This window comes from Hevea brasiliensis, chromosome 9, assembly GCF_030052815.1.
Source record: "Hevea brasiliensis isolate MT/VB/25A 57/8 chromosome 9, ASM3005281v1, whole genome shotgun sequence".
In the NCBI taxonomy this organism is placed as follows: Eukaryota; Viridiplantae; Streptophyta; class Magnoliopsida; order Malpighiales; family Euphorbiaceae; genus Hevea; species Hevea brasiliensis.
In genome coordinates this window covers 6,958,469-6,980,487 of record NC_079501.1, presented here as the reverse complement: position 1 = coordinate 6,980,487, position 22,019 = coordinate 6,958,469, and the positions used below count along the sequence as shown (strand labels likewise).

Genomic DNA, 22,019 nt, shown 5'->3' with positions numbered 1-22,019 from the left:
CTTGGAAGTTCTCGTCGTCGCTCTCTCTCTCTCTTCAATTCTCTACGCCGCTGCCGTTTCCTGTTCACTGGTGGTCGCTCGGTCACGCTGAAGCCGCTAGGGTGGTCACGAGCAGCCAGTCCCTTGCCGGCAAGAAGAAAAACGGGAGGGAGGAGTAAAAATAATTAGACTATTAGTCCCTCAATTTTTTAGGGGTTTACAATTAAGTCCAAAATAATTTTTATTATGTTAAAATTTGATAAAATTCTAGTAATAATAAAAATAAATATAGTCTAAAAAAATTTAATTATTTTATTTTCATTTTCTAAATTAACTTTAACTAATTTTATTATTATTACTTTATTTATTATTATTATCTTCCTTTATTTTAAAATCAATTTAAATAAATCCTATGATATTAATAACATAATAATTCTTTTTTATTTTATTTATAATTTAAAAATTTTTGAGGTTGTTACATTCTCTTCGCGCATATGATCTGGATATCTGAGCTGAGTTGTGATTTGTCCAAAGACGAGATATCCTTGAACATTCATGTTCAAAATGCATAACAGGCAATTGCACGTATCCATTTTATGAATCAATTGGCTCGGCATTAATATACCTGTATAAAGTCTTCAAGTACATAATGTAATTTGCTAATCATCTATTGTTGAATGTTCCATAAATTTTCTATTGAGCATTTCCATGCAATTACCTTGACTCAATATTACATTCCCTAATATTATAATGAGATCAGCGTGCATAAGCTTGATTCAGAAAATTGGTTTCGCCTAGTTTACATGACATTAAAATGAAACGCTCCATACCATGGAAAAAGCGATGCCGAAGCACATTGCATCTTCTTGGAAGTTCAATAATCTATGTACTCTGCATGAACTTGAATAAAACAAAATTAAATGAGATTACAGAACTTTTCCTACTCAAAACCTTGACCAAAATCCAAAATCTCCACGCTTGAAAGTATCTACTTGCTCGCATTCATCTCCTTTCCTGAAACAACCAATGATGCACTGTGGTTTATTCCAGCTGCTAGTTTGGCTAGTCACTCTCATATCCATCATCTTCCTTATTTTTTTTCAAGATCATCATCATCATCATCCTGATTATCTTCATCCTCTTCCTGATTTTCCTCCTGCTTTTTCTTGTCTCCAACAATTCCTGGATAAGTCAAACAATATCAAGATTTGAGCTTGACAAGTAATTGAATGTAGAATTAGTTTGCACAGCAAATTAGACAAAAAAGTAATTAAAGCTTAACAGGAAAGGAACGCATATATTCAAGTAGAAACTAGTGAACTGCCAGCACCTTCAACCTAAGTATGCTAATAATTGCCTGGTGAATGTGGAACTGGAGGTTAACATATTTGGTAAATTAAACAGATAATAAAAGAGCTCCAGACATCTTGGTTGACATAGAAGAAGAAAGGAAAGCCAGGGAACCAGGGAGTGATAGAAATTAAAAAGCTAACAGAAGATAAACACCAAATAGAAAGTAGCTTAATACAAATATAAAAGAGCTTCTAACATATCTAGACCAACCTACTTGAAGCTTATAAGACAATAATTTATGGGCAACAAGCTAAAGGATAAACATACCATACTCACTGAAAATGACACTGCCAGAACACAATCCCTCCTCAACCTTGATGAGTTGTAGAGTCATTCTGGGTCCAATTTCCTGAAGCTTGACAGCACTTTTTGTAGAAGCCCTATTAACTCTACCAAGATCACTAGCCAGAGTCACTGTTGCTGCTTCATCATCTGCTTCACTTTCTGATCCATACCCAGCCCTTCAAAGATCACATAGAAATCAACAATGGAAAACAATCCCAGAGAGGGGGGGGGGGGTGTGGGGGGGGCTGCGTTTAGGGCGGTGAGAGAGAGAGAGACTTCATCAAATGGTCACAATGATGAATTGGTGAAACCAGAGAATAATTCAACTAAATAGAAGTTAGTGTTGGGAATTTTACCTCCAACATAATTCTACTTAAGATTATATATGGTGGTCCATGATCATTCCTTAGGTAATATCAAGTTATCAACCATAAAATACAAAGCAAATTAGTTGTATAAACTCCTATGGTTGGTCTATTCCTCGTCTGATTTTATCTGTCCCAACGCCAAACTATGAACAAATGAATTAGGACACTTACTTAGTAACAAAGTCACTCACGTCTTGGAGACTCCTAAGATCAGGGACTTGGTGTTTTTGTACAAACTTTCTGATTCTACGGGAGACCCCCACAGGTTGGAGTCTGATGGAATAATGCCGAAAATCAATAAGCTTTGTATCCTTGTTATAATTCAGTAACACAACTCTCTGGCAAGAGGCAAGTTTGACCTAAAACAGCCCAAGAAGTACTTTAGAGGAGTGAAAGGTCTAAAGGTTTCCACATTTAAAAATAACTTTTTTAAGCACTTACAGTGTTAATATCAATAGCTGGAAAGATGTTCTGAAACATTATAGTTGTGAGCTTCAGATGTTGTTCTCCTGACCCAAAACCAGAAAGAACAATCTGCCAAAAGAAAAAAAAAATCCATACTTGCACTAAAATCAAATAGATAACAAGAACTAGATTTCAATCACCCATTCAGAACACATGCAAAGATGTGAGTCAGAAAAAAAATTGCAAAAGCGAGAACTAGAAATGGAGGGACTATGGTCAGTTGGTCACCATCATAGGCAGAGCCACATTAGGGCCAAGGGGGGCACTGGGCCCCCCTGGAATTTCTGGATTGTTTAGGTATATATTAGTAATTTTACTAAATTAAGATAGAAGTATCACTTTTTTTTGTCCTAGATTTTGATAAGTTAATACTTATTATTTTACACGACTAATGTATGGTTAGTGGACTAAACAGCCCATTTTCTGGCCTAGAGATAATCATAGGTTATTTTATTTTTTGTTTATTTTGTCTCCAATCATCTATGAAAAGAAAAAAAAAATTTATCATCTTTTTAGAGGGATAAGGTTCTTGACTGCTTGTCATTATAATTGCATCATTTAATTTTTTTTTTTTAATCAAAGAAAAAGTACATCATATGTTATAATTATAATCAAACAAAAGTATAATTATGAAAACAAAGTCTTTTTTTTTTAAGAAAAAAAAAATAAAGTCTATACTTGTACATCAAAGCGTGTGATAGGAGATTAACAATATATTCCTTAGATTTATATTTTAATATACAAAATAAAATTGATGTTAAATTTATATTTTTATGTTGTTAATTATAAAATTGAATTGTCAAAGTAAAATTGATCATTAATCTTATAAGTTACATGAAAATCCACTTCACAGTAGAATAGGAGATGAATTATTACATGATTGTTTGATGAATTACGTTGAAAAATATATATTTGTAGTATTGACAATGAAGTTATTATGATTAATTAGATTTCAATTAATCAAAAATAAATGATAACCATTGTAATTTACTTATAATATCTTATTAACTTCTTATTAGAAATTCTCTTATCAACTTATGTCTATTTCATGTATGTTATTTTTATAAATTACATATTTTAATTGGACCCCCCTCAAAGGAATTCCTGCCTCCGTCACTAGTCTCCATCATAGTGCTACATGAATAAGACCTGCTGCATTGTCAAGCATCAAACCTTCAATAGATTTTGATCACAAAAAAAACATGATGACACTAAACCCATATACTCATGATAAATGCTTATCAAAATGCAAGTAATGCTAGGAAACTATGTAAGAAAAGGGAGGAACATATAACAGAGCCTCTTTTGATAATCTCTATTACTCTCCCAATCACCAGAAAACCATGCCAAACATAAATCAAAGTGAAATAGTTCACAAAAGTGAAGTGAAAGCATATGCCTCTATTTGTGTAGGCCTTCATAGAAAGGCAAAAATGAGCCATCTTTAGAAATCATTTTCACTCTCCCAGTCCTCAGCAAACTAAGACAATTATAAACTAAGTTAAATTGGTTGCAAAAATTTAAGTGAATGAATGATTCCCTGTGTAGGTGTCTTGAACTTTATAAAAGGCCAAAAAAACTTACCAATGGAGGATTTTTGAAAAGATCTTGAGGGCATCTAGGGCGCAATTGAGACTGCGCTACATCTTGTGCTGTTGAATACTCGTGTATCTTAAATATAAGGGTTGGGCCCTGAGGGGTCCTTGCAACCCTCAGATAGGGTGCAGTTTCAGTTTTTGACAATATAAGGAAATGGGTGACACCCATAGGCCCTGAAACATTCAAAAAGTCCCTGAGGTTATTTCGTTTCTTCTCCTGCAACCAAAAAGCAAAAAGTGGGACGTGAATTCAACAATTATAGCACAAACTCTGTGTACCAAAATCAATTTATTCTTCCCAATAAAATCTCAGACACATTATCTAACAAATAAAAGGGCAAAATGACAAGGAAACTACGCATTACCCTAAGATTGAGAGCTGTATAGGGAAGCATCAACTTTCTTAGGTCCATCTGAAGTTGCTTTAGAGGACCGGGCAACTTCCCTCTCGAAAACACAAAGCTCTTTGGGATCTTATCACCTGTGACATGATCTACATTGCCCTGATTCTTTTTCACAACTGACTTCACAGAGATCTTCCTCTTCTTCTGTTTATACAAATAATAGCAGCCGATTACACAAAAGACATAAACATACACATAACCTAAACTCAAGTTTTAATTCTCGAGGAAAATGGAATAAAAATTAAAAACCCATCCACGGGAAGCACTAAATTTTCAAAGCCTAACAAGAGCTGGATTTTCTTATTCCATTTTGTTCCTCCATTTAAAAAAAAAAAATCCTGATTTTCTCGACCACCAAACAGAGGTTAACACATAAACAAACCAAAAAAAAAAATCAATTCACTCACACTTCGAAAACGAGCCATCTGTTTCACAGGCAAACAGCAAATCGAATTTCAATCAAAGGATTCGAGTTTCTCTACTTAAAAAAGCAGCCTTTCAGCAAGCCACCAGCAGAAACAAAGACGCGAGCATCAGGGTTTAGAGGGAGGCTTGTGCCTTTCGGCTTTTCTGGAATTTAGGTTTAGGGCTTGTAGGTGGATGATCTGGATTGGGTATGTTTTAGGTCCTACATTAGAGTCCATAATGGGCCCATAAATCCATCCTTAGATGGGCCCAATTTAGTTCCCAACTCAAATAATCTATTCCTTTTGGATACCTTGGAAAGGAAAATGGTAAATATTGCTTGCATTCAGGAGACTAAATGGGTAGGAGAGAAAAGCAAGGAAGTGGGTAATTCAGGGTACAAACTGTGGACTAAATGGGTAGGAGAGAAAAGCAAGGAAGTGGGTAATTCAGGGTATAAACTGTGGTTTATCAAAAAGGAGAGAAACAAAAACGGAGTGAGCATAATCACAGACAGGACATTGAAAGATGTTGTAATAGCTGTGAAAAGAGTAGGAGATAGAATTATACTGGTAAAGCAAGTATTAGAAGGAGAAATAATAAATGTAGTTAGTGCTTATGCCCCACAAATTGGACTAGATAGTGAGAGTAAACAAATGTTTTGGGAAGATATGAATGATATAATGCAAAGTATACTGAATGAAAAGAATGTTTTCATCGGTGAAGATTTGAATGGGCATGTAAGAAGTGATAGGCAAGATTATGAGAATGTTCATTGAGGTTTTGGTTTTAGCAGCCAAAATAAAGAGGGAAAAAGCATCCTGGATTTTGCTATGGCATATGACCTAATACTAGCAAATACCTACTTTATAAAAAGAGAGTCACATTTAGTGACTTTCAAAAGTGGGCAACATAGAAGCCAAATCGACTTCCTCTTAACCAGGAAGACAAATAGAGCTCTATGCAAGGATTGCAAGGTTATTCCGGGAAAAGCTTTAACAAGTCAACATCGGTTAGTGGGTTTGGATGTCAAGTTTAGGAACAATTCAAGTAAGGTTAGAAGAAATAGGATAGCTCGAACAAAGTAGTGGGAGTTTAAAAGAGTAAAGCAAGTGAAGTTCAAAAATGAACTTCTCGAATCCATGCTTAGCATCAAATATTAAAAAAGTAGCTAGAAAAGTACTTGGATAGTCTAGAGGATATGGATCACCCTCAAAAAAGAGATGGTGGTGGAATGAGGAAGTACAAAAGTCAGTGAAGAGAAAGAGGGGATGGTATAAGAAATTACCTAAGTGTGATGATAACGAGGCATATGAACAGTACAAGATAGCAAAGAGAGAGGCAAAAAAGACAGTTAGTCAAGCAAGAGCGCAGGCCTTTGAAAAGTTATATGAGAAACTTGGAACTAAAAAAGGAGAGAAAGATATTTATAAATTAGCAAGGAGTAGAGAAAAGAAATATCAAGATCTCAATCAAGTTTGGTGCATTAAAGATAAAGAAGGAAAAGTGTTGGTGAAAGATGAGGACATTAAAGAAAGATGAAAAAATTATTTTGATGGTCTCTTTAATAATAGTCAAAATGGTAATAGCGTAAATATAGATTACAGAGCAATAGAAAAGAATGTGAATTATACTAGAAGGATTAGATTTTTATAAGTAAAGAAAGCACTTAAGAGAATGAAAGTGAGTAAAGCATGTGGACCCGATAAAATACCAATTGAAGTGTGGAAGTGTTTGGGAGATATGGGAGTGGCATGGTTAACTAAATTGTTTAATAACATTCAAAACTCAAAGAAAGCTAAAACACTTATAATAACAGGAAGGAGGAGGGGGGATGAGCATTTCACAACTCACCTCAACAAATGCATATCCAGGTGGCCGTGGTGGGATCTTGAGATCAATGTGTGCTATGGATCCATACTGAAAATAGAAATAGAAATTCAGAGATTCCAGAGAGACAGCTATTAACATAGACAAGTTTCTTAGTGTTCTCACAGATATCTCCTAAAAATTAAAGAGGTGATCCATCTTCCTCACCCTTAAACACTGAATGAGATAATAACCACAACAATGTCAACAGTTCAATAAAAGCACCTTCCAAAAGCATATGCCAGATCATATGAATAATCCTCCTTGCCCAATTATAATGATCACGTTCTCTGCAATTATGAGTTACAAGTGTATGGTTTTTGGTCTGCTTCTTAATGGAAACTTCTGCTGCTGTTCCAGTGTTTCTATATTTAATAATTTGGTTTTTCATATGTAGATATGGAGATCTTTTAGAATAATAGACACACTGAATTGAACTTAATAGAAGAGAAACCTGTTAAAGCTTCATTCCGTGATAAGCTTATCCAACCATAATGGATAGACATGCCACAAAAGAAAATTTGTTGTCGTTCCTAGGAACCCCATCCTCTAATGGAGTAGAATCAATTATAAATATCAAAATGCAGACTTTGTGAAGGGAATGGTATCAGTTAGGCAACATGCTACGTTATTTAGACAATCCTTTTAGCATCTCGTAAATGGCTCAGTTAACTCACTTCATAAGATATTTCTAACAAAACGAACGGTATAATGAGGAAACTAGAAGCCATGTAACATTTGAATCCAAACAACGCCAGAACCTGCATTACCTTGTAGAATAAATCCTCCACTTCTCTCTCACGAATGTCGCCAGGCAGATTTCCAACATAGAGAGTCCTGCTTGCGCGGCTACTCATTTCCCCTGAAACCATCGATACATTTCACAAAGAAGAAAAAATTTAACAATCAAACCAAAGCAACAAAGCGCTCATTATCTTCAAGATTTTGACAGAATAAAAATAACTAAATAAGAAAAAATTCACATCAAATATTTATTTATTTATCACTCAACTGAATCCTGAATAAATTTAGCTGATTCTTTGTGACAGCCAACACACTCATGAGATGAAAACAAAGTAAACATGGAAAAAAAAAAAATTCCAAGCTCCACACTTCCTGCAATTTCCAGCAAGCCAAACACGGGTCGACTGACTGATCGTTAGAGTATGTCTGGACATTGAGGAGATGGATAAGAGAATACCTTTATGAAATAGATGCTCGGTCAGAGCCCAGAGATCGAAGGTTAGGGTTTTAAGATTTGGCGAGAGTATGGCTATTGGTTAGGGAATACAGTATGGTAAAGTTGGGAAAAAAAAAAAAGGAATGCGCTCTCTTAAAATCTACGGAACTCTTAAGCTTGTCTTTTTTTATTTTTTTCGAAACTCTTAAGCTTGTTTGCTAATTGATCTAGATGATCATTGAGTTAGTAGTGGGAGCACCCGTAAGAAGCCTATCGACGTCCATATTCAGCCTAATATAATAAGAAACCCTTCTATCCGGTGGCTGTTTTTAACCTCATGTTTTTCAACTTGAAAAAATTACAATTGTTATTTGTTAAAATTTATTAATAATAAAATAATTATTGTTAACGATTTTTATAATTCTTTAAAAATAATTATTAAATTATTATAACTGATGCATAAATTCAACTTTTTTTTTTACTGATACCATAGCATAATAAGGAAAGAAATTACATAAAATATATTATTAATATATTATTTAATTTATTTGACTCTCATTTTAAATATTATAATTTATTAAAATTTAATAGATATACAACTTTACTATGATGTTTTTATTTAATATTTATTTTATTTTTATTTTTTTATACATTATATATTATATACATATTTCCAATGTATATGCTATGAAAAAATAGTATAAAAAAACATAAATAAAGCTTTTCAAAATGTCCAAGAGAGAATGTTGAGAAAGTATACTGCAGCGCTGAGGTGGAAATTTTCGCTTTCTTTTTATGAATATATGATTCCGTAACAGAGTAATATTTAAAAGACAAATGGTAATTCTAATATGATACAATACAATATTTATATACATATATGGTAATTTTGAATTAAATCCGTATTATTTTAACAAAAAAGTCAGTAATTTCCAATATTTTCATTTGACATATGAAGGTTATGCTTCTTTTGTTCTTTAATTTTCATGAAATCTTATAAGGAATCGGATGAGATTTATACACTTACAAACCAAACCAGCTTCACGTCTAATCATATCCTCACCCATTCATTCCCAGGATCCGTATTCTCAAATCGGTGATATACCAACCTGTAGTAAGTAGTATGTAGATGACGCATTTGTCTAATGTTTCAAACTAGGAAACCAGTTTCTTACAGATTAGCAGAGAATCCACAATTAGAATTTGACAGGGAATCAAGTTTTAGCAACAATAGAGAAACTTCAACCATTTTTTTGGATCCACATGCATTTTCATTGCATTTGAAAGTGCTTCAGATGGACATGGTACCGCTAGGAATTGGTTAATCGAGCAGCATTTAGAGCTCTTTCATGCAAGCACAACTGCTTGGAATGGAAATTAATTCACACAAAAACAGAAGCTTTCTGTAAAAAAATATGAGCATAAACACAAGTCAGAATCTCTATACCAAAACCTAGATTTTCCAAGCATCATAATATGACAACATGCATTTGCTTTGCAGTTGAAAACAGAAGCCTTGAGGGCAAGAACTAATGATGCAAAACTACTAACATTTACTAATAACAAAATTATGAGAACTTCCTAATTGTGGGTCACTGGGCTAGGAATTCTCAGCCAGCAACCTTAATCATCCAATCTTGCTACTTTTTTTCATGAAAATAAAACATTGTTCAATCTCCGAGGAGCTATATACAAGTAATATAGGGTTCACTTATCCGGGCTAAGAAGGAAAATATGAAATAAGGATATCTAGAATTCCATAAAAGAAAATTGCAGTTTTTGTGTGTGTGTGCAGTTTTATGTGTGTGTGTGTGCGCGTGTGTGTGTGTTGTGAAACTCCAATTGCCTGACAATTGACATACCAGATGCATTTACCTGGCAAATCAATTTTTATGGAACACATAACTTCATGTTATTGCACAAATCAAAAAGACCCACATTTGCATTTCCATTCTGAAATAAACAAAAACAGAATCACTTGAACACAGTCTAAATATCAGAATCAGATGGATGAAAAATACATCTTGACATGTTCTTTATTACTAGAATTTCAAAAGATGATCAATTATTGGTCATGCATGATGGCTATCAATGCCATCTCCACCGTCCTTGGTCTTCCGAGCAGCTGCTCGTATTTTACGCTGCTCCTCCTTGTAAATACGGTTTCTTCTTTGAAACTGCAATAAATATTGGCATTGCCCATAAAAGGAATAAATACACATAATGAAAAGCAAAGGCCAGGTGACTTCCACGTAAGGATGGATCAATTTTATACAATACTGATAATTTACATGCCAGATTGCCCAGGGTTCAAGGGTACAAAAAATATGATAACAGTAAAATGCAATGACACCGAGTGTAAAACAGATAATACATTTTTTCTGCTAAATACTGATAACCTCCATTACACAATTTAGAAGAACCAATTAGCATAGAATTGAAATGCACATATAAAATCACAGTATACAGGAAATAGTTGTTAGATCCACATAAATGAACAAAATTCTACAGCATCAAATATACTGATCCAGTTTACCCAACAAACCATCTAATAAGTTTGATCTTGCAGGTGCTATATAGAGAGTGAAATAAGTAATGCTGCATGAAAAATATTACTAAAAAAAAAAATGAATGACAGCAAGTGGTGAAAAATCACATTGATGGATAAGCAGCATATTAGATGATAGGCATGAAAAGATCTGATTGTTATTAGAGACATTGAATCATTTGTAAATTACAACTTCAAAGCAAGCTTCTTTATTACTTAGCAGAATATCAAAGCAATTATCTATCAACTCCACAGATTTATAATTACTTATTAATGCTGATACCCTGATTGAATCAAAATAAAATCCAAGTCTAATGGCCCTGCTGGACAATCCAACCAAGTTTATATTTCAAGTCTTCACGCACGCACACACATAAAACAACACTGCATTTGGTATAAACATCAATAGTAAAAATGACTTGAATTTTGATGATGTGACTAGAGAAGGTAAACAGAAAACTGAAATAATCCCTAACAAGGTATGTTACAAGTTTCCAAAAATATACAAGGAAAAGTTATAGAGCAGAGGTATAAGCCTTAACAAGACTGGATATCTACTACAGCCTATGGTTAATTTACTTCCAAGGGATACCTAGGATCGACATCAATAATAGTCCAGCCCAAATTCCCACTTTAAGGATAATAAATCTAGGAATATACTTGCTGGGAGTTGCTTGTCAACTAAAATTCATACTCTTGATAAATCAAGGAATCTGTTGATTGGGGTTCATTTGTAACATGTATAAAACTACTATTGCAGTTGGAATAACTTTGAAGTAAAGCAACTAACAAGTGGAATATTACTAACCCAACCCAACCTTCCCTTCCATTATATAGGAATGTGCAAAAAGGTATCAACCAACGAAATGTGCAAGGCATGGATACTAGGGGAATTGGAAACATTAATCAACAACATAAAATTACTGGAAAAGGTTGACCAGGATACATAAAGCTGTAACATAGTTATGGGAGTTCAAGACTCTCAAGTGAGAAAAGCATCATTAGGATTATTCTATCTCTGTTGCTCAAACTCTTTATTTTAACCCAAAATGCACCAACATCAGACAAGTTATAGATAAAAACTGGACATCGCTTATAAGCCCTTGGTAGAATCCTCCAAAAATGAGCAATATTTATGGGGAAAAAAAGCATCTGTTATATTTTTGACATTTTTAGTAAATTTATTATTTATTTTTATATGTTGACCCTATAAATAAATAAAAAAATTCTGCTTCCGGGATTGCATTGCAGGCCTGTAAAGATTAAAGTAACAAGAATGACTATTATTTTTCAATTTCCCCCCTATAAATAATATATTAACTAGTCAAATTACCAATAAGGTGTTCCACAAATTTGAGCCACCACCAAATAGCACATTAACGTGAAACACCGCTAGAATAATTTTGCCCCAACAAAATGATAGATTCGTGGAGAAGGTTTAGTAAACAACACAAGAACACACCCAAGTTTCTCAAGCATATGCTTCCACAATTTCACCAATGATTCCGATGCCACATTTCTCATTCCATTCATGACTTCATGAAGGATATGCATTTCCGATCTAAAATCTCAATGGACCAAAAGAAAACAAAAATGTGACTAGCAAAATTAACCATCTCGTGCTTATTTGGGAAAAGGGGGAACGAATGCTCAAACGAACTGAAGATTTTGACTCCACAGAAATAGGGCTTATCAAATCAGCAGAATTAAACAAGATCCAATAATAATCTAAATTAAGAAGAAAATCATCGCAACGTAGTCAACAGAATATGGAATAAAGAAGTACGTACAGAAAGAAGATCATAGCTGAAGCTAAAAATGAGCAAAACCGCACAATCAATGAAAACTTGACAAAATCTAAAACATAGTCTCAAATTAGTTCGATTTAAATGCTGAGTGAACCGATTGAACATTGAGTGAAAGTTAGGAAATACCTCTTTAGAGTGGTGGAGGCACTCAAGGTAGTCCTCGCGCAGGAGAGCGCAGTCCTTGGGCTCTCTGCAACGAGACATGCATTCACTGAAGTCAATCCAGAAATCGTAGCATCTGCCCTTGTTTCCAGTGATCCCCCAACCTGAAGCCATTTCTCGCTGTCAAACTTCGCCAACGATTCCGATGCGTGTGGTTTAGTTTTGTTGGCTGGAGGCCTCCTGAGGTGAAAATACACGTTGGTAGCTGCCTGCTGCTAGGCCAAAATGCCCAATACGTACGTGGAGCTATCCATGGGCTTGCGGTTACGGGTAGTATTTGTGATTTCGGACTATCTCACCCATCCAGATTTTGTCACCCAAAATGCTCCACAATGGACCTTTATGGCTATATTTTTAAAATGTAATAGATACATTAAAGATGATATTATGTGTTAATCATTTAAAAAATATCTATTTACTTTATTTATATATATATATATATATATATATATATATATATAGGTTAATTTAAAAAATAACAATTATTAAATAAAATAAATTTATTATAAAAAATGTTATCCTATAATATAATAAAAAATATCATGTAATAATATTATGAAAAAATATAACGTATTTACTCATTAAGAATATATATCTGTCACGATCCAACCTATGGGCCGGACCGGTACTAGGACCTGGGCCAGCTTAAAACCCCCGAGGCCCGTAGTAAGCCTAACTATTCCTCAAATCCATAACCAGGCCCACAATTTAGACCCAATATGCATATAAGATAATTTAAATTAAACTGTTATAATTTCATTTTGGGCCAACTTAGCCCAGAACTTTTCAGAAAACTAAAATCAGGGGAGCCCAGCTCAACCCTATTACCTCATTTATAACCATTTAAAACTCATAATTTTTTTTTTCATTTATTAATATGAAAACTTGAATTCATACAGTCTCTGATAGGCTTAATGCTACTACTAGCACATGCGGAGTCCTAAATTTACAAATTTAGAGAATAATAATACAATTAAGTAATCTTTTCATAACCTGAGAGGAAAGGGACAGGTTATTCTGAAAAATGTCTCCTCCTGTAGCCTGGAAAAATATGGTGAATAGGAGTAAGCGTTCAACTCAGAGAGTAAAATATCAATTTTAACCATAATCTCTAATAATATCGAAATTACAATTAAAATTAATATTCTACTCACAGTACACTGATGACTATTGTAGCTGCTGGATGCAAAAAATAGCTGACCTCGATCACCTAATAATTAAATTATAAATTTATTAGTACTAAGTTAACATAAAACTCTAAAGAGGCAATAGACAGCCTAATTCATACCGAAAATCCAGCAGAATCTCCCCTATACCTGGGACCTACCCAACCTGTAAAAATGCTCAAATAATACTTCTAAATTCTCAATTCCCACAATCACATCTCATCAATATCACATGGCTCCTCCTGGGCCCTCCAAATCAGACAATACTCAAAATCTTAAAAATTACGTTTTAGTCCCTATAATTGACATTTTTCAAAAATCCACTCAAACAAGCTCTAAAAATTCTAAAATTTTTCCCCGCGGTCCTTAATAATATTATAAGGCTATTGCAAAATGAATTGTAATTTTCTAGTCACCCATGAATATTTTATTCAAGAATTTTACTCAATTCCATAAGTTTCCAACAGCTAACATATTATTAATTCAACCCAATTTAATATTCACATATTTAAACCTCCATCCTCAAGCTTCAACCAATCATATAAAATTTAAACATCTTAATTTCAAACAATCTTATATGCCTATATGCTAAAAAATTTAACTAAAATCCATCCATATTTCTCAAAAATATTCTACGATCACCCAAAAATTCAACTAACACCATAGAATATCTCCAAATAATTTTACTTTCATCATATATTTTTCTTAGAATTTTTCTCCAATTTTTCCTGTTTAAGAAACACTGTATTTATGCTCTACAGACAGAGAAATAATAAAAATTGTCTTACCCGAAGTTTATCTGTGTCTCAAAAATTCCGAAAATTTATGAGGAAGCCTCTGGAAGTTGAACCATCTCCATAGCTCACCGGAGCCACCGCCGGCACCACCGCGCACGGTGGCCGGCCGCCGGTCGCCGGCGACATTTGCCGGGTCTGATCATACCACCATGTTCCTCTCCTCTTCCTCAGTCCATATGTGGTCTCGGATCGTCGATCCAACGGTCGGATCGTCGTAGATCTGACGAAAAAGCTTGAAAAACCCGAAACTTCTCTCCTCCATATCTCACTCATCCGACCTCCATTTGCTTCAAAATTGGTATCAAAAGAAAGCTCTCGGAACAAGCTTTCCAACGCCACCGGAATCGCCTCGATCGGACGTCGGATGAAGCCGGAATCGCGCCGGAAAGCCGCTGCCCACTGTGCGCGCGTTTTCTCTCTCCTCTCCCTCTCTTGCCGCCGTTTCTGGTGGTCCTGGTGGTCGCCGGAGGGTCGCCGGCCGGTCACCGGAGAAAGGAAGAAGAAGAAGAGAGGGAAGGAAAGGGAGAGAAGAAAATGGGGGGGGGGGGGGGGCTTCCTCCTCCCGTTTTTGATTTTTTTTTTTTTTTTTTTTTAAAAGCTGCTGTGACAAAGGTACTACATTTACCACCTTGCCCAAAACCATGTCAAATTAATGTCTCTTTTGTTATATCATAGCTTTGTAAATCATCAATTCATAATTTCGACCTTCTCTAGGTAGTAGGATTGTACTTTATTCCATACTGATACACACAAGGTATACTATTCTTACTAAGCTCTAAGCAAAATGTTTGTCATACTGCAAAAACCATCCAAAATTCCATACCGAATACTAGATAATCTCACTCTATAGGTGTCACCTTTACTTTGCAACTAGTCCGAAACCTCTGGTCTGATGGCAACTTTTACTGTAACTCTAGCTCATGCTGGGGTAACTGAGTCACTGACTCTAGTTATCACCCAACTGTGACCTTTCAATATTCTAACTCTAGACCCCTAATCAAGAGTTTCCAACTCCTCTGCAGATATAGAACTCTATTCTGGCATAACTGTACCAAAACAGAAGCCATCCGCAAACACCCTCATTATGGAGCACCACGGGGATGCACGTAGCTCTACACAATAATCTCATGTCGGTACTGTAATCTGCAGCTTACAGAGCAGACATCGAGAACATTGTATAGTTACTACGATACGTCCCGGATGCACTAGGTCTCCCAATTTCTTATCTCTCTTGAATCTTAAATTATCAAAACTTATTACACTGGGTCATCTCGATGATTGCGGCATTGGTATCCTCATCCTTATCTAGGCCAACTGTACTTTCAAGAATCACTTTTATGTACTCGTGCCTTGCACGAAATGGGCACACCATTTAAACCCATACTGACAAAAATATAGTACTTATTAGAGTACATATCCTCATGATAGACCTCAACATGTCTGCTAACTCTATTTCACCTTTCTATGTACTCCACGAAAATAAAGACACTAACTGAGGCACTTTTATAGTTCCTAAGGTATAACGCAGAATCTAGAAACAAGGAATTACAGAAAAAGACGAAACAGAATCCTATACTCCGCATGTAACATCCTAACAAGACTCCTTTTACGCTCCCAATTATATTATTTCCCATGAATCTAGAGCCTAAGCTCTGATACCAACTTTGTCACGACCCAACCTATGGGTGGATGACTAGGACACAGTAGGCATAAAGCTCCCGAGGCCCGTAGTAAGCCTTACTATTCTCAAATCCATAACCAAGGCCCAAAAACTTAGGTCCAACATGAAAATACAATTAAATAAAATATTTTTATTCGGGGTCAACCCAACCCGATAGCCATCGAAAACTGAAATAAGGGGAGCCTCGCTCAACCCTGTTACCTCATTTACAATCTGTTTAAATCATTTAAAGCCATACAGACAGAAACATAGCATTTCTTGGAGTACGTATCCTCATCATAAGCACTACAGGAATGAAAAGAAAAAAATTTTATGAGATTTAAACAGATTGTAAATGAGGTAACAGGGTTGAGCGAGGCTCCCCTTATTTCAGTTTTCGATGGCTATCGTGGATTGACCCGAATAAATATTTTATTTAATTGTATTTACATGTTGGACCTAAGTTTTGGGCCTTGGTTATGGATTTGAGAATAGTAAGGCTTACTACGCCTCTCGGTGCTTTATGTTTAGTCCTAGTGCTTGGCCCCATAGGTTGGGTCGTGACAATATCTATTTTACATAAATAAATTGATATATTGTCACTAAAAAAGGGAAAAACATAGGAAATTCTAAAGTTATTTTGCTTTTGATAAAATAAAATTTATTTTATAAAACTGCACCATTTCATATATTAATAGTTTCAAATCTTAAAATTAATTACCTAGAATTAACAGAAAATCAGAATTTTATTTTTAAAATATTAAAAATTAAATAATTTTACGAATTACCTTTAAAACGATTTTTTCAATAAATGTAAATTCATCCATCTCAACGTGTTGCTACGCAACAATAATTCAGAACAACTTACAATAAAATTTTCGGACATTAAGAAGCCCTGCCCAAATTCTATCCAAATCTTGACCTAATTACTATCCCAATCCGACGTACCAAATCCTGAGTCTAGAAAATTGACCAAATGAACAGTACATATTCATTTGGCGATAACTCCCTCTAGACAGGTCTAAATGACCTGAATTTAATATCATTGGAAAGCTTAGACATAGGACTACAACTCTTAATAAAAACACCAAGCCCAGAAATGCCTCTAACCAAATAAAATTGTTGGCCCAAATTATGTAACGATCAGGCTCAAACCACTAGAGGAATTGTCCGCTTTGGCCATAAGCCTCACGGTTTTGTCCCATAGGTGGAATGGAGAACTTCACAGGAGGTCATCTATCCTAGGATTTCTCTCAGGTGAGCACGCTTAACTGTGGAGTTCTTCCAACTCTCCAGGCTATTCCACCAAAAGGCGTCTCTAGTGATTAGTTCTCTCATTTTATATATAATTATTTTTTGAACCCAAGACCATCTCCGTGCTTTGCCAATGTGAGATTTGCCTGAGGGATATTTTTCCCCCCCTTTCGGGACTTAGCGTCCTCACTGAGGTTTGCCCCACCTTGTAAATTAAAATATGATTGCAAATTATTTATTTTGAATGCAATGTGTATAAATTAATTTGAAATATTCGAGATGATAATTTTGTTTTGAATTGTGGAGATTGGGTTGATTCGTGTTGAATTGAGTTATTAGTGGTTGAGATTTGATGAAATGTACTATTTGGAAGTGTTTTCACAGGTTTTGAAGAACTGGTTTTTTTCCAATTATATACGGCATTCTACCGAAATTTTTATAAAATTTACGGAAACTTTAAATTGATTAAAAATTTTATATGTGGTTTAACTTCAAATAAAAGTTTTTATTTCCTACCAAAGGATGGGTGACCTTCTTGGAAGTTCTCCATTCCACCTATGGGATAAAACCATGAGGCTTATAGCGAAAGCGAACAATTCCTCTAGTGGTTGGAGCCCGATCATTACAATTGATATTAGAGCCGCTCGCGTGTCCTCTTGGGCAATGGTAGGGCAAACCTCAATGAGGACGCTGAGTCTCGAAAGGGGGGGAGAAAGGTCAAAGGTTTCTTAGGCAAATCCCACATCGGCAAAGTATGGAGATGGTTTTGGGTTCAAAAAGTAATGATGTATAAAATGAGGGAACTAATCACTAGAGGCGCCTTTTGGTGGAATGGCCTGGAGAGTTGAAAGAACTCCAAGGTTAAGCGTGCTCGCTTTAGAGAAATCCTAGGATGGGTAACCTCCTGGGAAGTTCTCCATTCCACCTATGAGACAAAACCGTGAGGCTTATGGCCAAAGCAGACAATTCCTCTAGTGGTTGGAGCCCGATCGTTATAAATTAGGTCACCAAACTAACCAGAATCCATTCTGCCCATAATTTTTTGGACATAAGCCTACTTTACTAGTTTTGGCAAAATGGCCATAACTTAGTCTATAAAAACCCAAATCCAATGAAACCAGTGGCAAAATTTCCACAAGACATAGATCTACAATATTGATGATTTGACCAAAACCAAGAAACTAAGGAAACTAGGTCAATTTACTAGGTTAAGTCAGTATATGAATTCTGGAAATTACCTAAGTGACCATTTAACCCCATAACACTTATTTAGTCATATCTACTACTAGAAAACTCCAATTAGGATGAGTCATACTGATCTGGAACTCTAAGAAACAGAACTCTAACTTTTTTATAGACATGGTCTTCAAGAACCCTAAAATGGAGGTCAAAGTTATTGACCTAAACCTGGACCCTGAGGACACAAGGTACCTGAGTCCAGGCCGGTGATTTGGCCATAACTAATTCTACAAAATTTAGAAAATTGTAATTAAAATTTCCTAGGGACCATAAGATATAGGGTAATAACTTTTATGAAGAATATTAGGCCTAAAAATGAATGTAACATGTTCAATTAATTTGACCAAGACAGACTCCAGAATTTGCCTAATTCTTGACCCAGAAAGAGACAGTGAACCAATTATGGTTATTTAACCATAACTTGAGTTCTAAAACTTCAAATGACATGATTCAAAAACAAGATATAGAGGGACAATATATAGAGGGATAACTTCCATGAAGGAAGTATAGCCAAACAGTAGCCACATCTTGGCTAATTAGTTAGATGAATTGAAGACACTAAATCTGGACCTTGAGAAAGGTCCATAAAATAATTGATTATATAAGATGAAATGAATTAGAATAAATTGTTAAACATAAAAATAACATGAATTAATGAAAATATAAATACTTAATAATATTATTTTGCCCAAAGTACACCTAGACTCATTTATACAGTTTGGATCAATTGGTATACCAATTAGAGATTACATATTGCAGTACTGCCCACAGGAATAATCATTGATAGATAATATATGTATAAGATGATTGTTCTACTGGCTTTATGCCTGCTGATTGCCATAGTGCCAATTTTCATTATTACTGGCTTATACCTGCCCGCTGGTCTTGTGCCTGACATGATCGTTGTATACTCGATGGACATACGGATGTCTAACTAGTATACTCCCGTGTATCTAGTCTTTATAGTCTATCATAGGTTACTTTGTCATAGTTATGAGAGATAAAATTTTAAATTCAAATAAGTACATAAGAGAACCATTAATATAAAGTATATAAGACCGAATATAAATTACACAAATAAAAAGATCCCGATTAACTTAATTGCTTCCAAAGCTTTATAAACATGTAAAATACTGTAAATTCATATAATTGTATATTTCTTTATAATATTATGTGCAGGATAATTATTTTAATTATTTTAATATTTTTATTTCAATTTATGCACCACTAGGCAATATGCTTAGCGCGTTGGTTCTTACCACGCGTAGGTACTGGAGAGCAGTAGCAGTAGTGCTTAGACCAAACTTGGACAAGATCTGCTACAGTATGTGTTGTCACCTCATCAGTTGTTTTTGTGGGGCTCATATACACATTAGATTTTGCATTTTGGTATTGTATGTAATTAAATGATGTAAATAATTTTGGATTGTATATGAATTATAAATATTATACTTGACTTTATATGAATGAAATATAATATTTAATTTTATTGAAAATTGATATGAGCACGAGGAATAATATGATAAATAAATAAATGTAAATGATATAAATTGTTTTAACAAGTAATATGAAACCCACCATGCACTAATAAAGCAGAGGGAAATCTGTCTGGGTCTCCATAAAAATGAAATAGGATAAAAAAAAAATTTCTATAAGTGAGATAATAAAATTAAATACATATTAAATTAATATTGTAAACGATAAGACAGGATAGGGTGCCGTGCTCCGGCAGCGAATGTAGCACGCCTTACTTGGCTACACTGTAGACGGGAGATGGGAGATTGGTATTACAAGTAATTTATGTAGTATTTATTCATTAAATTTCTTTATTTTTTTATTAATTGATGAAGATGAGTTGTTGTTGATGGAAGAGATTCCTCCCCCATCTCCAGTTTATTCTGTTAGATTCTTTATCTCGCTAATGGATGTCAATTCAAATTATAATTTTTTAAAAAAGTTATAATTAATTCATTAAATTTTAAATTATACATACATAAATTATAAATTATTTAATAGTTAACCTCTTAACACTTATGTTAAGTAATTATTATAAAATATATATTCGTATATTTATTACGTACACATCTATAATTTTATAATATATATATATATATAATTTTTTTCATAATATTTATAATTTTTCAAGTTATTAAAAATAAATTATTTTTAAGAATAATATTAATACTAATCAATAAAAATAAAATTTTAATATTTAAAATAATGAAAATATTAGTGATTGAACTAATTTCAAATAATTTTATATTTTTAGCCAATATCCTTAATATATTTCTCTATTTTTTATTATTTTAATATAAAATATTTATTAAAAAACTTTAGTTTACATAAAAAAATAATACAATAAAATATGAAATAATTAATAAAAATTTTAAAATGTTATTTTATTTTTTATTAAAATTTTAAAAAATATATCAATTAAAATATTTACATATTAAAATTATTATTAACCAAATCCATTAGCACATGTGATCTCATAATTTTTTTTGTAATAAACAAGACTAAATAAACTCTGACAAATTATTATAGGTATAATAATATTTTTTAAGATGAAAATTATATTAATATTGCATGGTTATTATATTATTTTTAAAAAATCTGAAATCTGAACAAATAGACAACGCACCATGCTTGAGGAAATTGGACGTGCGGAAATAAGATCTAGGCCGTAAGTTAGAGTTATCAAAAGTTCACCAAGATTCAACAGTAAAATCGGTCCCACAAAACATTTTCCAAATTTTGTCGTGGACCCACAAGACCCGATAACGTCCTCAAGAAGGGAGATGACGTTGGTCTATGACACACACACTGTGTCCAGCTTACGCTGTCCTAAGACCTGCAAATGATTGGCCAGCCCCCAAAACAGCCAATAAAAGAAAGCAAAGACATTGGCTTTCAAGTGAATAACTTTCATACCTATATTCAAGCTCACATAATCCCGACCTTCTCGGATCACTAAGTCCATGGCGCGACTGACTAGCTGTGCCCCTTCCCTTTCCTTGGCTCCGTATACAAATAGATAAATTATGGTGTTTAACAAATTTAAAAAAATAAAATTTAATGAATAATTGATATAATACTCATCGATTATAGTTTGTATTAGTTCTATTTTTAGAGTTCAACTGTAGTTTGTATCAGCTCTATTTTTAAAATTATTTCTCATCGATTAATAACTGATCTGATTTTATTTTTTATTTTGACCATATTATTTTTTTATTTAACTTAAAAATTAATATTATTAATATTTTTATTTATAATTTTAATATTTTAATTAATCGTATTTCAATTTTATTAAAATATTTTTTATTAATAACATAAAATATAAAATATTTATTTATATTCAAAAATTTAAAATTAATTATAAAATTTTTTATTAACAATAATAATTATTTTATTTATATTTTTAAAATTATTTAACTATCTTAAAAAATAATTATTTTTATTTCAATAATAAAATAAATAAT

At 33.7% G+C, this 22,019-nt stretch overlaps 1 protein-coding gene and 1 long non-coding RNA gene across 9 annotated transcripts in view; both read right to left on the bottom strand.

Annotated features, from left to right (window-relative positions):
* Window positions 1–754: 754 nt before the first annotated feature.
* LOC110654721 (NADH dehydrogenase [ubiquinone] iron-sulfur protein 5-B-like) overlaps window positions 755–22,019 on the bottom strand; it is a 42,376-nt gene continuing 21,111 nt past the window's right edge. For 2 of the 8 annotated variants that reach the window (XM_058152634.1, XM_058152635.1), the window contains 6 exons: window positions 4,414–4,596; window positions 4,035–4,265; window positions 2,427–2,519; window positions 2,157–2,344; window positions 1,600–1,793; window positions 755–1,161 (listed from right to left, as the gene is read on the bottom strand). In XM_058152634.1, coding sequence (XP_058008617.1) covers window positions 1,070–1,161; window positions 1,600–1,793; window positions 2,157–2,344; window positions 2,427–2,519; window positions 4,035–4,265; window positions 4,414–4,596 — 981 coding nt within the window. In that variant the 3' untranslated portion in view covers window positions 755–1,069. Of the gene's footprint in view, window positions 1,162–1,599; window positions 1,794–2,156; window positions 2,345–2,426; window positions 2,520–4,034; window positions 4,266–4,413; window positions 4,597–6,711; window positions 6,778–7,496; window positions 7,589–7,738; window positions 7,897–7,927; window positions 8,085–9,880; window positions 10,084–12,388; window positions 12,771–22,019 lie in introns of those variants that run through there. The other 6 variants (XM_058152636.1, XM_058152637.1, XM_058152640.1 and 3 more) reach the window with 6 other exon arrangements.
* On the bottom strand, window positions 13,083–14,903 carry LOC131183006 (uncharacterized). The gene is made up of 3 exons (XR_009151128.1): window positions 14,379–14,903; window positions 13,579–13,634; window positions 13,083–13,465 (listed from the first exon to the last, which is right to left on the bottom strand). It is a non-coding gene; the product is annotated as an uncharacterized LOC131183006 (long non-coding RNA).